The sequence below is a fragment of the Alligator sinensis genome, unplaced genomic scaffold (genome assembly GCF_000455745.1).
Source record: "Alligator sinensis unplaced genomic scaffold, ASM45574v1 scaffold91_2, whole genome shotgun sequence".
Lineage (NCBI taxonomy): Eukaryota > Metazoa > Chordata > Crocodylia > Alligatoridae > Alligator > Alligator sinensis.
In genome coordinates, this window is record NW_005842529.1 from 504449 (window position 1) to 520715 (window position 16267).

Consider the following 16267-nt stretch of genomic DNA (forward strand, 5'->3'; position numbering starts at 1 on the left):
TGCACTGGAACAGGCATCGGGCATGTGTGTAGGTGTCCTTAGAGACTAACTGGTTAAAAGAGGCATGAGCATTTGCAGGCAACAGCCTATTTCATCAGATACCTATGAAAGCTTATGCCACTCTGAACTATTCTCTACGATGCCACCATGTCCTGCCTTCTAGCTAAAAAAAATAATAATGATAACCCTCCTCCCTTTTGCTAGACCTTGATCTCAGGAATCGGCTTCTTTCCTTCTGCTGCCTCTGGGAATTTTCCCCCCCGTCTTCCCACTGGTTTTTACTATCCCTGGGCTAGCCTTTCTCCTCAGACCTGGAGAACATCTTGCATTCAAAAGCTTGTCTAATTCTATCCCAACTACACAGTTGGTCCAATAAAGGGTATCACCAGAAGAAATGCTTTCCTCTTACATGATTCCTGAAACATCATGGCTACAACATCACTCCAACACAGGGGTGGGCAAAATGCGGCCCGCCAGGCCATTCTATCCGGCCCGTGGGACCCCTAAAACATTTAGAATATTAATATTTATCTGCCCCTGGCTGCCTGTCATGCAGCCCTCAATGGCTTGCCAAAACTCAGTAAGCAGCCCTCCACCTGAAATAATTGCCCGCCCCTGCTCTAACACCACCATCGAAAGAAAAGAAAAAGTGCAACTGCTAGGGACCTGACGTATAGCCACAGTATCATCATCAGGGATCATGGTTTTCTCTGATTAAAAACAAAAAATTCAACATTTTCTGATTGAACAAAAACCCCCAAATCCACACTTTTCTGTGATTAAAACGATAGATAGATAGATAGATAGATAGATAGATAGATAGATAGATAGATAGATATTTTATGCATGTGTGTGTTCTTTGTCTTTCGCAGGGGAAGACAACCACATCTAGCAAGGGGGGGAGGAGGGAAGGGGAGGGAAGAAGAGGGAAAAGAAGTGGGAAGGAAAAAGGAAAGGAGAAGAGAGAAAAGGAGAAAGAAGGAAAAGGACATAAAAAGAGAAAGGGAAGAGAATGAAGGAGGGTGATGGCTACATCACGTGAATACGGAAGTGATTTATAAATCTGATCTTTGCTTTGATCAAAGCACACACACACACACACACACACACACACACACACATACATATATATATATACACACCCCCCACATTTTCTGGTTTTAAGAAATATATATATATCTTGTTTTAGTCACAGAAAAATGTGGATTTGGATTATTTTAATCTAGAAAATTCGGGATTTTTTTTAATCAGAGAAAATGAGGCTCCCTGGACCCTGATCATCATACAACCATCTTCCCCACACAGCACCAGACCTGTCTACATTTTTGTGATAAAAACAATGAATATATACCAAGTACAACAATGTACTCAGACAGTCACTCGGAATGTGTCAAAAAAGTCAGACCTGACCCAAAATTTTTAGATTGATGAAACTGCTTACAGGCAATAGAATGGTTACTTCTCTCCCACTCCCGTACCCCTTTTTCTTTAACTAAAATTCTAATGGGAAGTACTGAAATAAAGGGTGAGAACAATCTAATACCCAGCAATATTTGAAACCCCAAGAACATGAGAGAAGAGAGAGAGAGAGAGAGAGAGTGTGTGTGAGTGTGTGTGTGTGTGTGTGTATACACCAGTGTTTCCCCAAAGTTTTGATACCTGGGGGACACTTTTTGTCTGAATTAAAACTGGCTGCACACTTCATTCTTACACCTGAAAAAGGGAACAAGGAAAAGTGGTGGCAGTGGTGTGAACACAGTTTGCAGATGTCCAATCCTAGTGGAGCTCCCAAGCAGCTGGAAGGTACATGTGCACCAGAACTGGGGGCTGGGAGAAGCAGCTGTGGTACAGGACCAGAGAAAGCCCTCTTTGTGGGAGGCAGTGTGGGGCTGAACCAGGGAGGCACCCTCTTTGACAGGGCACATGAAGCCAGTCTGCTGTGTGCCCTGGAACCACAGGGGTAGGGGTTGTAAACAAACTCCATGCTGCTCTGGGGAGCCACAGGGTGCAGGGACACTTCTTGGAGAGGGCTCCCTAGAGCTCAGTGCAGTGGAGGCTGGTCCTGGGCAAGAGGGTTCCTGGCTGATCAGCTGGACCAGAGAAAGAAGGGAAGGGAGGGAGGCATCCACAACCACTTGCCCAACGGGGTTTGGAGGGAGCAGACACAGCATGTGTGAAGAGCAGGATGCAGCAGAGCATGGCGCTGAGCACTCAGGTGCACAGCGCAGTCATGACCCCAGCATGCAGGCAGGATGCAGTCAGTGCTGGCAGTTTGGAGATGTCCAATTCCCATGGTGACACTGCTTCTCCCAACCCCACCCACACTCTCCTACGTCCTGCTCTGCACACATATTGTGCCTCCCAGCTTAAAACCACAACAAAAACAAGGAGAAGTATCATTTTTGCAGCACACTTCCACCACTCGCAGCACTCGTGGGCCCCAGCACTTCCTTTGAGATTCACTGGTGTAAATGCATGAGAACCTGGAAGTAAAATTGACTCAGAACATATTACAACCTATAAAATCAACTGATTTACTTAAAAACAATCACCTAAATTTAAAACAGGGTACATATGTTTAAATAAGCTTTTTATCCTAGAATATTATGAGTATTAGTTCCCTTCTGTAGGCAGACAAGTGGCGGAAGAGTTGTGAAGTGATTTGCATAAGGTAGGGGGTGGCAACCCATGGCCCACAGGCTGAATCCACCTAGCTGAGCGATTTCATCGGGCCTGTGAAACCTGGATAACAACAACAATTCAGCAGCAGAGGAGGGAGAGGGAGTATTTGACAGAGATTTATTTGAGGGCATGAAGGATTACCTGCACAGCAGTGGTGGCCAGGTTGGAAATGTTAGTGACTGGACTGAGCTGTGTTATTTTGGTCCACTGCTTTTAAAAGGTTACTGACTCCAGGGCCAAATGCCATAGAGGAAAGATGCACTCCATATTGTTCCCAAAGCATATTTTCCACACCATGAAGCCCCATGAAAATTCCTATGACAACTTCATATATTAATCCTTATTTCAAGAAAATGGTAGTAGCTCTACTGTTTTGTGAGTGCAGAATGAAACAAGCAGATGCAATGAACAAACCTCAATTTTATCCGTTTTTGCATCACCCCAGTATATTTTGCTTTCTGCATAATCCAGTGCCAATCCATTTGGCCAGCCAAGGGAAGTATTCACCAGCACAATTCTGTCTGAACCATCTAATGCAGCTCTCTCAATCTTGGGAATTTCTCCCCAGTCAGTCCAATACATGTATCTGCAGAACAAAAAGTTGCAGAATTATTTATAAACCAATGCTCTTCAACATTTATACAGCTTCGCTCTCTCTCTCACACTTACTTTGACCCAAAATTGTATGATCACAAGGGATACAGTATAGGCCAGTGAATTTACAGACCAAATTAACATGGATTTCATTTACTAAAGGGACTAAGTTCAACCTGTGCAACATGTTCTCAATGGTATTCAGCCTTTTTAGAAACAATATCTATAAGTATCTCCTTACCCAACCATTGGATCCAATACGATAGCTCTGGGTTCTTCCAAGTCTTCTGATATCAAAATTTTTCTCATGGTCCCATTAAGTCTTGTCACCTCAATGCGATCAGTGCCAGTGTCAGTCCAATAAAGGTTTCGGGCAACCCAGTCCACTGCAATGCCATCAGGGTGTGCAATCTGTGCTGTGACAACGAACTGACAACCTGATCCGTCCACGAAAGAGCGGCGGATGGCCCTCACCTCATCATCTGTCCAATAGATGTAGCCTTCCACAGGATCATAGTCAATAGCAATGGCATGACGGATGTCCTCCAGTTGCAAGACAATGTCTGTAAAATCTGGGGTGTCTAAAGAAATGCGCCTTAAGTCCGTCCTGCGGGCTAGAAGCAGCAACTCAGTGGCACCTGTTCATAGCGAGAAGAAAACAAAAATCAAAACACACTTACTCAAAAATACTGCACATTAAACCTGGAAATTCTGAGCCATGGTCTCAGCTGGTACAAGCTAGTATTAGATTTCAATGGAGCTATGCAAATTGACTGGCACCAACTAAGACTATGGCCAAAGATCTGGAATGCAAAGTCTGGATCCAATGCTGACCAAAGTTGTTTTCTGTGGCAGTGGACCATCCAATTTTATGTGACAACAAAAACTTTTAATAGATGATATCTTCCTTGTCCAGCCTAGATTTTTTTACTAGCCATGTAAATCTGACAGAGCTCAAGATGTTAACTTTGTATTTGCAATTATCCTGTTAAAGGGGCTACCCTTCATTCTCTCTCTCTCTCAAAAAAGGGGCATCTATTGAGACTTTTGGGGGACAAGTGAATAGAGTTACAATCCCCTAGATAAAAAAAATCTAATGGAAACAGAGAAAATAACCTCTCTAGAAATACGGATTGACATTTAAATAGCAGAATATATAAGAAATAAAACAAACTAGTAAAATTAGAAAATCTCCTGAGAAACACCAATCTGAAAAGTTAGCCTTACTTTTTTTTTTTTTTTTTACAAGAAGACAAACACACTGTTACTAGGAATTGATTCAAATATCAGGACCTCTTCATCGGCACATCAGATGAAAGTCTATGGTGAGATTTGAAGACTACCATGAAAGCTGACAAAGACTAAAATAAACTGTATAGAAGCTTTGACAGCCTTTAGGTTGAGAAGAAACATGATTTGCTTACGTTACAGTGGATATTTTCTTACTGAATAAGACAAAAGGTACATTTTTGAATAATTATTTTCTCAAGTTAAAGTCATTTTAAAATTACCTAATACAAGTCCAAAATTAGATGATTTATCTGTCTGGTGTCTCAGAGGGAGAGTAATGTTGAACTTGGGAAAAGATGAGTTAGGAGTAGAGGTAAAATAACCTGTACATCCAACTGCAGATAAAAATGTGGCAATTATTGACCCCAGATAGTGAGGAAAAGGGCACAGGCTTGAGGGTAGCCAAAAAATTTACAGGCCATGGACTATATTAGGGGCCCAATCTTATGGGGTTCCCAGAGGCTTCTTTATAGATTAGTCAAGATTAAAGAAAATGACTCTACCCAATGGGACTCAGTGCTCAGTCTAGAAGATTCCATTAAGCATCTCTGTGATGCTTACTGTAACAAGGGGCTTTCTTGGGGTCAGTTGGCCACTGGCCCACCCACCTGTTTCTGAGCCAATCACCTGCCTCCTTTCCTACCATGTCTTAATGATACATTATTATGGTGTTAATTAGGCGGGAGGCTTCCCATTCTTGCCCTGATGCCAGGGGGCACTATCTGTGGCTCCATTCATCCCCTACACCGCAGCCCAAGCCTCACAGATGGCATTCAGGTGCCACGATGCTCTCCACTTCCAGCCAGACCAAGCTTAGCCCTCACTGTCAGGCCTTAGACACATACACATTCATAACACCCTCCTCTGACTAGGGCCTCTTATGCTCCACCCCCTCTCACAGGGTCTCCTTCACGCATCAACAACTTGTACTGCCTTGCTCCCTCTTGGAGCAGGGCCCTTTGGCCACAGGTTTTACCTAGCGCACACCTTGGGTGGCAGATATACCATCTTTTGGGCCTCTCCCATGACCCTCACCGGGGTAGTGTCCAGCCAATTACCCAACCGGGGCCAAGCTTGCCCTGGCCCCTCCCGGGGCAACTCTATGCGCGCACACACACACATACTGGGCTCCCAGACCTCTAGTTTCCCCCTCACTGAGGCTCCACATCCGCCCCTCTCACTGAGGCTCCACATCTCTACCCCCTCACTGGTGCCATGGGGCTTCTCTCCCCACTGGGGGCTCAGGTGGCCGTAGCCGTACCTGGCCCCACCTAGGTCTTACACCCTCTTTGGGCTCAGGTGGTCATAGCCATGTCTGGTACCCTTGTACCCACAATGTTGTGGCGGCTAGGGGTTAAGGTGCCCCGACCTGCCTTTCACCAGGGTGGTAACTGGCCTGGTATTTCCTGGGGGCTCCCACACCACTGGGAGCCCCACCAGGCCACCCACTCCCAGCAGGGTACAGTTGTAGGTCATGCCCAGGACCAGCAGCCTCCAACCCATCCCCCTAAGCTCCTCCCCTTACCTCCAAGATGCTTCATACAGCCTTTTAGCCAGGCAATGTTTTGGCCAAGCCTACCAGCAGCAAACTGCTCTGTTTATATAGGTGGCCAGAGTTCTAAAATGGCCGCTGTAATCAAGCACCTGCTGGCTGTTTGACTCAGCCCTTAAAGTGGCAGGCACCAACAGTGCCCTGCCACACTTAGTTTCAGTTCTCAAACTGTGGATTTGTGTCTCCAGAGATAACATCCTTGTTAAAAGCAGTATATGGAGATGAGAGATAACACACCTAATTATTTACCCATCAGCCCTCATGTCTCTTTGCAGGTTTGTACACACAGAGTCAAACCGTTACCTCTCTCTAAAAGTGCAAAGTTTCAAGAAGTTAAATGAATAAAGGATTGTTATGGGTGGAGTAGATCTAGGCAAGGAGGTAGAGTCTGGAAATAAATGCAAGGAGGGAGGGGCAGTAGAAACAAAGGGGAAACATTTTGAGCCGAATATTCCAGAAGTCTTGAGGGATATGTTTCTGAGTATAGCCTCTCCACTGATTTGAGATCTAGTGAGGGAATGGTATGGCAGAAAGGAAAACCTATCATGGCAGCAGGCTTGCCAGGCTGTAAAAGGGACCCTTGTTTGGGAATATTTTAATGAAGTTCCTCTACCTGTGGCATGCATGCATGCAAAATGCAACCAGTGCAACAAAGAAATACAAGGCCTGGTTGCCCAAATGAAGCAACATCATGAAAAGTGCTCCTTCTCAGGAGTAAGCCACTTTGAAGATGATAAATGGAACATGTTTGAACATGCAGAAACTCCAGGTTAGTAAACTTTCTTATTTCATACTTCTTTCGTAAGGACTGTTTGTCTTCCCTGTCCATAACTTTTGGGTGGACTTCTGAACTACTTGAATTCTCATAAAAATGTTTGAGCTAAAAAAATAGTTGTTATATTATGAAACTGTCATGTTTTTAATGCAGTTGTGATATAAAATAATGGCTGAAATAGGCAGATCTTTCTTTTAAAGTTTCACTTTTAAAGTAGTACTGAGTGCAATAAGTAATACTAAACTAATAGTACTGTAGTGACTGCATTGACTTCTTTTGTTCAGGAGGATCCATCCTCAACATACAGGATTCTGACTATCCATCTTCAACATCATTGTCACTGTCTACAGATTCAGAGTTATCTGCTAATGATACTAGTGTTCCAGTCAAATGTATATCACCTGTAGCAAAAAGAAAAAAAATCTCCATCATCCTGAAACAACCTTAAATAAGTTTGTAATAAGAACCAGCAGATTACAGCACAGGGCAACTGATGTAAAAAACTGCTCACTTTATTTATGCAACACATTCTCCTTTCCATATGGTTGAGAACACACACTTTATTGACATGGTTCAGTCATTATGACCAGGATACAGTCCGCCCAACAGATATAGAAAGCAAGTTGCTGAATAAAGTGTATGAGAAAGAAACTGAACAGCATGCAAAAAATCTAGAGGGGAAAACTGTTAACCTGAGTCTTGATGGGTGGAGCAATGTCCACAATGATCCAGTAATATGTGCTTGTGTGACAAAAGGGACTGTCTACCTTACAGAAATAACTGATACATCTGGAAATGCACACAAAGCAGAATACTTACAAGTAGCAGCAGTAAAAGCTGTAACAAACTGTGAAAAAATGCTGCAAATGTATCAAAGATGAGAAGATATCTAGAAGAAAGTGAAGAAAGCCCCAAGCTAATAACATAAGGCTGCAACACTCATTGGATGCACCTCTTCACCAAACACTTCAGTGCTCCAGAAATAAAGGCTAATGTTGATGAATTACACAATACTTCCGTAACAACCACTTTGCAGTAGCTGCCCTGAAGAAAACAGGAGGAACCAAACTAACTCTCCTACAAGATGTCATGACCCAAAAGGCATGATTGTGTGTGTGCTTCAGCACCAGAATTATCCCTGCCAAGTTGCAGAGCATTGCACGGGAGAGTTTCCTGTTGCAGAGGAAACCCCGGTGCAGGGACGCGTTTCCCGCCTTTTCTGCAGCTTCTTTTGCAGAGTGCATTGCTCATGTTGCAAGAGGAATGCACGGTGCAAAACAGTTCCTGCCACCGGTATGCAAATTCATTCCCCGTGATTGGCTAGTGCTAAATTATTCACACGTGGCGGCTAACGATTGGCCTGTTAGCCGTATAAGAGGCTTGAGCGGTTTCCGCCCAAGCCGAAGAGGACTCCACATCCATCTCGTGGGGACTCTGGGTACACAGCAGGGTAATAGAAACCCTGTGTGAGATCCAGAGGAAAGTGGCGGCCTGATCCACCACCCACCTCTTCCCGTCTTCGAGCGTGACTTTTATAAGACGTATCTACGATTTCCATTTTGGTGGCTCGTTCACCCAGAGCATCCGGAGCTCTGCACCGTGGAGCCTAGCAACCTCCACGAGACCGTCTGTGTTGTCTGTCTGTAACCGCAACTCAATCAAGTTTTCCAGCCTACACCACTGCCATCTCGGTGTAAGTAAACAATCTTTAAAACTACCGATACTCGTTTGTGCCTAATTCCAGCTCGACGGCCTTCCCTCTCTGACCCGGCGTGCCCGGGCTGCTGGCCACAGCCCGCGTGCAGCGCGGAAAAGGGCTCAGGTCGCTCCCAGCTCGCACACAAGACATGCGATGGATCTCAGTAGTGGACTGTTTTGAGTGATATATTGAGAACTGGCCTAATTTGATGACAATTCGTGAAACAAATCATGACAAAACAGATGGAACTGTCATAGCCAAAGTTCTCAACTTTGGGCTAAAGAGAAATGTAGAACATAGGCTGACTATACTGAAGTCTATTTCCACAGCTTTGAACAAAGTGAAGGGAAATCGCTGTTTTATTGCTGATGCTGTTGAAATTTGGAAGGAACTGTGTGAGACTTTGAAAAGAGAAATATGCAATGACATATTACAGTTGAATTACAGGCATTAAAAAAAGAACGGCTCTATCTCCAGCTCATTTTATGGCCAATATTCTCAATACTCAGTACCAGAGTCAATCTTTAACTGCTGAAGAGGAGGAATTGGCTGATATGGGCATCCAGCAATCATCCCCCCATAATACAAACTATAATAAATTTCAGAGCTAAGGGTGAACTATTCAAGAAATATTTGTTTGCTGATGAGGTTTTAAGAAAGTCACACCAGTGAACTGGTGGAAGTCACTTAAGCACCTGGATCCATCAGAGACTACTGAAGTGATAATCTTGCTTTTAACAGCAGTAGCTGCTTCTTCAGGAAAGAATATTTTTTCTTCTGTAGAAAGATTATTTTCTTCCTTTGGACGAATTCATTGACAAATTGAGAAATTGCTTGGGAACTGAAAAAGCAGGAAAGCTTGTCTTTCTTTTCCAGTCTATGAATGAATAAACAGGAAGAGGAGGGTAAAGACTGAATTTGCTACATTACCCAGTATTTTAAGTTTCTCACATTAACTTCGCTGAAATAATCTATTTAATTTTTGCTAAAAACACATTTCACATTTATAACTAAAATAGTTTTGTTAAAATAATTATGCATGTTTGTTGCTGAAAAAATATCCAAAATACATAAGCTTATTGTTTTAGTTAAATAAAACAATTTAAATGTCTATTGTTTTTGGTGCTGGTTGTTGTTGTCCTAATACAGTGTGGCAAAAATATCCCCCAAATATCCATGATTCATCTAGTGAATTGGAGATAAGAGAATTAGAGATAGTTCACCCCCAATGTAGTGTGTACCTTCTAAAAATGAAACCTACATCTATCTCTGAGTTGTGAATAATATGTATAAAGGTTATATCAAACAGCACGCATTCCATTTTTGCAGGAAACAATGATGATTAAGCATTTTCTGATGCTTAATTTAAGGGGAAAAAATTAAACATCAAATAAAGACACATTTATAAGGACACAACCTTGATACTACATAACATAGCTTTTTAAAAAAAAAGAAATATTTGCTTTTTAAAAGGGGTCTTACATTTGAAGAATGACAGTATGCATTTTTAAGCAATCCTGCTAATGAGGAACTTGCAATATCTAATTGCTGATGCAGACAATCTGCAATTATATTTCTAAAGATTATTTAAATAATTACAACCATGTGACTTAGAAAAGGAAAGCAGGCAGAAGTAATAAGATTGCCATAATTACAAAACTTCAAAATCATTCAACCAATTTCCCAAAGAACCTTATTATTCATATTAACCAATTATAATTAAAAAAATCTTTAACAATTCAGCTTTAATGCCAAAACAAACTTGCATTGCATTATGTTGCATAAAGTATTAATGGGGTAACAAAAAATCTCTGATTAGAACCCCATGTGCATTTATCTGAGTTTCCTTCTTGACCTAAATTGTGGAAATTATATGATTTGGGAATTTTTAGCTTTTCTTACTTATTGATTTTAAATTATCTAATGCAATTAAGCAGTAGGAATCTCAGGTCTGTCAGTGTTCAGAGGATTAAATGAAGAATTTCAGGTATTGGTACATCTGAGATGAAACTTTTAAAAACGTCTTTGTTATCCCTCTCAGATCAGCAGAGGCTTCAAAGAATGATTGGAACTAACCATAAAGTCTTCAGTTGTGTAACACAATGTCTATGCTGAAATTCACCCTTTAAATTGACCAATTGACCTTTCAATTGTTCCCAAAGAAGGCAGATTTCAACTCAGTTCAGTATTCTGCTTTCAGGTTACAACACTTTTGTTTAGTCAAATAAGAGTCTGCACCTCTAAGCCTTAATTCAGTATCAGGAAATTATTGGCTTTCAGTTCACCCATGTTGCACACAGAATCCTTGAGCTAAGATTTCATGGTCTTTATCCAGGGGCATAGCAAACATTCCTGGCATCAGCCAAAACCAAACAGCACAAAAACAAGAGACAGAGAAGGCCAATCAAGCAATAAAAAGTTAAAAACGTGCTTTAGAGCTATTATCCACCCCTTCGTAAATAGACTACTCAGCTGCCTAGTTATAGTGTCTTTGAAACTCATTCAGTTAGGAAAATGGGAACTGATTAGCAGAGCAGCACCTCATTAGACCCCAAGGCTGAAGGAGCATTAGTCCAGATGACCTCAGGTAGCTTCTGATTGTTCTGACTAATAGTAAAAATAGTAAATCAAAAGGTTTGAAATATCTATCAGATGACCACTGCCCCCTCCCCCACCATGACCATCAACCAGGGACAAAGAAAAGGGGATTCAGGAAAACACAAGCACAGCACTTCTGCATGTACAGATACAGAGACACATATACACACTATACAATTGTTTAAGGAACATCAATTGCAAAGCCTGACAAAACTAGGAATCAACAACAGAGAAATTTTGCTGCTTAAACCATGACAACAACGGGCTGCAATCTAAAAACTCAGTATTTTGTTAACTCCAGCTTCACTGGCCACTTCAAGCCACAAACACCCTACCTAAACTCCACTGCAGGATTTGGCACACATCCAGCAGAGTGGTTTTGATTTTTGACAAGCCCCCTACAGCCTACTTACACACATACTTTTCTCTACCCTGTAATAAAAACAAATGTTTAATCTAAAATAATGCCAGTTTATGTTGGTTTGGTAAAAGATATTAAGAAACTGATGCCACTTTGATGAGTGTGACAGAGGGAAAATTCATACCATGTTATGCATACATAAAAAGGGAAAAAATGCAAGGAAGAGGATTTCTGGTTGGGGTGTGCATGCATAAAGGCTTGTATATCAATCATTTATCAGGACACTGAAGCTCCCTAAGAAGATACAAAACAGCTCATGCTACCAACAACACTGGTACGCTGCACTGAAATGCCTTTCAAAGCCTGTCTTCACTACTCTCAAGGTATGGCTGCAGCACATGCAGACATACCTGAACTACCTAAAATCTACAGCAGTGATTGTATCCTTTCAAGAGTGTTACAGGGTGTCACACCGTTAGGTGTATAAACATGATTCACAAGATAATCCCATAGATTTCAAACAGGAATCCATAGCGTTAAAAGCATTCTGAACTGTTGTGTTCTTCCTGAATAGAAAAATTACTCTTATCATTTTTCCATAGCCAAAAAACCAGTGAAAACTAAGAGCTGACATTTTCTGAGGGGTGCTTTGAGTCTAACAAGGTTGAAAATCACTGATATACAGAGTTTTGGTTTTGCCAGTAGCAAAGATAACTGCAACACAGACTTTAGTGCAAAGCAAACTTAGTCATCCAAATAGATATTCAAAATTCCTGGCAGGCTTATACTACAGCCTGAGCTACCATGTCTTCAATGCTATCAATACATAACATATTTACAATAAATTATAACTAGCCAGATATAGTTATATGGATTGCAACCAACTCTCTCCCCCAATTGCAATGTAAAGGTCTGTCTATATAGGAGAGTTTGTGTATAATCAGCTACTGTGTGAATTTACAGTAAACTAACTCCCCCACTAACTCTCCAAATGGATGCTTTTATCAAGCACTTGCAAAGTGGAGTGAGCACTCAGGGGATGTGGCAGATCCTGCTAGGAAAGGAAAGGACTGAGATGACATCATGGACCGTCTCACTGCAATCACTATGACTGCGGTATGCAAATGTGAAGGGGGAGCATGGGACAGAGAGCGTTGTGATGTCACAACGGTCCTGCCCTTGTCTCTCCCTTGCCTGACCAGCCATTGTCCAGTCCAGACTTGGGATCACTGAGGAACTGGAATTTTCTTTCTGTCTCCTAAGGCATCAAGTCTAGGTGGCTGCTGTGAGAGAAGCACAGGAGAATGGATTGCCCTGAGAACCTGTATCCTGACTCCTCTTCCCCTTCCCCTTCCCCCTTACCATCCCCTATCTTGCCTTCAGGCCCCATAGTGGCCTCCACTCCTCCCTCCCTAGCCACACCATGCAGTCCAACACATCCAAATAGTTCTGAAGGGTCAGTAAAGGGTTACTAACCCTTGCATAAAAGCATGCCTTCTCAATTAAAGGGACAGGATGCTCATAAAATCAGACCCTTTGACTACCATCTGGCTGATCTCCTGCAAAAATTCATAATGGGTTTAGCAGTCATTAGTTTATGAACTATTCAGTGCTGAAGATGCAAGAGCAATGCTTTAAAAATGAGTGCCTCTAGGTATGCCATACTGAAACTTGTTGGGTGCTCAGCACTTTTAGAGAAAAAAGAAGTCAAGCTACTTCTTTAGATGCCTGCATCTGAACCGAAAAGCTTTATTCTGGGCACCTAAGAACCTTAATCTACTTTTACTAAGCAATTTGACAGCTGGGATTACAAACTGCATTAGTTCTTGTACTAAAACGTCTTGCAAAAGAAATCATTAAAAAACAAAAAAACAAAAAAAAAGTAAAATTTAAATGTGCACATGGCGAGGGCAAAGAAGGCCTAAGGAAAAACATAAAAGCAAGCAGATACTTGTAATGACATAACTTTAAACTCCAATGTCTTGTGACCATGCGAAACTTTACAATGAATTCCAGCTTCATATTGGTACAAAGCATTTGTTTCTTGGCCTGCTAATTTGTAAATTACTACTTTAAAACCATCACTGGTTCCTTCAGCTAGTAGTCATCTCCAGCATTGGTCCACAAATTAACAGCTAACTAGACCTACACCTAGGATGAGTATAATTTTTCCGTGTCTTATTGAACCCGTGCCTCCTGTGGGTCCTGCACAGATCCATGCTTCAGAAAGAGGCACAGGGCGGCAAGGGTCCTGGCAAGGAGACACGGGGCCGTGGGTACCAGCATAGGCGTGGGTGGCGCAGGACCCAGAGAATCCCCAGCACCCAGTGCCAACATAATGGGACCTGCACACCCAGGAAAATTCCTGCCAGGAGATTCCTCAGGTAGGCACTAAGGGGAATGGGAAAAAAGCCACCTTAAAGAAAACAGACGCTGGTTGTGAAAAAGCAACTCCAATTCATACTACCTATGTCACAGCCACAAATTATGGCACAACAAGAGGTTTGGGTGAGTGTTTTAACTTTATGCCACCATAAAAATATTTATGGTGGCACAAAAATATTTATGGTTGCACAAAGGCAATAAAAGGTAATGCCTGTTTTTATCCACAGTGAGGTAGGTTTTCCAGAGGCAGTCCTACATTGCAACCAGAAATGCAGAGTTCTGGTCTCCGTTCCCAAGCAAAAGAAGAAAAACAGAAAATGAGCGTCAGGATTACTGGATGTCTCTTCTTGACTGTGAACAGAAAACCCAAAACAAGATTCACATAAGAGAGAAAAGATTATTTTCTTCATTAGGAAAGGCTAAGCTGAAGAGGTCATTCTTTATTTTCACTAGGCCAACAATGGAAATATGCATATGAAAAGTAGCAACAGTGAGAAATTATAAATATATAAATAAAGCCCAGTGTAAACAAACCCAGAGTGCAAGTAGATGAATGGGGAGATCTTCAAAAAAATGTACCATATTTACTTGAACCCAAGATGAGATCATACCCCCACTTTCAACATAGGTAAGGTGGGGAGGGTGGGGAAGGAGACAGGCAACTGGCTCCGACTATGGCGCTGAGCCTAGGTCTGGATCAGTCAGAGATGTATCAGCCACCTGCCTTTCCCCCGCCCCACAGAGCTTCTGCCCCCTCTCCTCACCCCCACTCCTCTGCCTGCCCCCACTGTACTGTCAGACACAGTTCCAGCTCCATTCCCTCCTGGACAAGGAGCAGATGGAAGCAGGGCCCCTGCCCAGCCATGCAAAAGCATCCCATGGCCAGAGCTGCACTACAGCTGCTGATTGCCTGGGGAAGGGGATAGAAGTCCCATGTGCTCCATGCCTGGGAGGGTATGAAGCCAAGCCAAAGCTGTGCCTGACAGTAGCAGTGGGGGAGGATGGAAGGTGGAGAAAACGGCTGTGGAGAACAGGTGTGAGGGCAGAGGCTGCAGTAGAAAGGCAGCAGGACAGCCACTGCCATCCATATACAGAATATAATGGGGGGGGGGGTCATCTTAAATTCAAAGTCATCTTGGATTCAGGTAAATGCAGTAGTTCATCTTGAGCTGCAGAGGGGACATGTGGGGTGGCAAAGGGGGCCACCTGCACCCTCCAGACCGCATGCCCCCCTGCCATTGCTTTCCCTATTATAGCAGTGGGGGAGCAAATTTAAGATGACCCTCTGATAATCAGATTCTAATTATCTACTGTATATTTCCATTCTAATGCATGGAAATATATAGCAAATTTAGAATTTTTCCATATATAGAACCTAATTTTGGGCAGGGGCATCTTAAATTTGAAGTCATCCTGGATTCCCGCTAAATGTGGTAGTTCATCTCAAGTATACTTCCCACATACCTCTGTCTCGGATGGCCAGAAGAATCGATAGCAGTGGCGTTGCTTTTTCGTAAAGGAAAGACTTGTAACTGCCTTGTTCCCAAGTCGACAACAACTAATCCTTTATTTGGCAGCTTAGACCCTGGGAGGGGTCCTAGCAGATCTACCTGCCAGACTTTTCCTGCTTGGAACTGTGGAGAGTCGAAAGCTCCGAGCTGATGCTTGGTTCTATGGCACTTCTCTTTAGCACGTATCTCACAGGTCTGAGCTACCTTTTCCCAATCGCACCGAACTCCGTATGAGGCCGGCTCCATAATGGTTTGGCACCAACGTTGATGGCAAGCTCGTGGTCCTGGGTGACCCCAATTTTCGTGAAGCCACGCGAGGAACGGATTTACTTCAGGACCGGAGATAGATGTGACAGGCAAAACTACGTCAGTCCAGAGTGGGTCTTCTAAGAGCTTATCAATGACCTCATGTACTGGATCAGTATCCGGATGGTGGGACTTAGTGTGCCTAACTAACGGGAGTCGTGCAAATTTGGTTAATGTTTTCCAGATGTCTTGCCAATCATTCAAATTTTCAGTGGGAAAGGCTGTACCAGTAAGAATTTTATAAATGTACTGCGAATCAATTGCGATGATTGGAACAGGAAGTGTATCGTCATGATGTGTCAGACAATGCTCCAGTACCTTGAGGAACCCTAACAATTCGCATTTTTGGGACGAATTATCATCTGGGTCGGCTTGAAATATTTCCTTATCGTGACAAGCCTTGCAATAGTATCCATAGCCTCCTTCATGTCGGGAGTTCCATCTGAGGCCATCCATGCCAGGGCAGAAGTTCCATACAGTGTAGGGACCTTCTCCTCATCTTCTGGGCTTGGAT

General features: G+C 42.8%; 1 protein-coding gene across 1 annotated transcript in view; it reads right to left on the reverse strand.

Moving 5' to 3' along the window:
* LRP6 (LDL receptor related protein 6) overlaps window positions 1-16267 on the reverse strand; it is a 184686-nt gene that overhangs the window by 58937 nt on the left and 109482 nt on the right. The window contains exons 5-6 of the mRNA XM_006031797.3: window positions 3518-3914; window positions 3097-3268 (exon numbers count right to left, since the gene is read on the reverse strand). Coding sequence (XP_006031859.1) covers window positions 3097-3268; window positions 3518-3914 — 569 coding nt within the window. The remainder of the gene's footprint in view (window positions 1-3096; window positions 3269-3517; window positions 3915-16267) is intronic.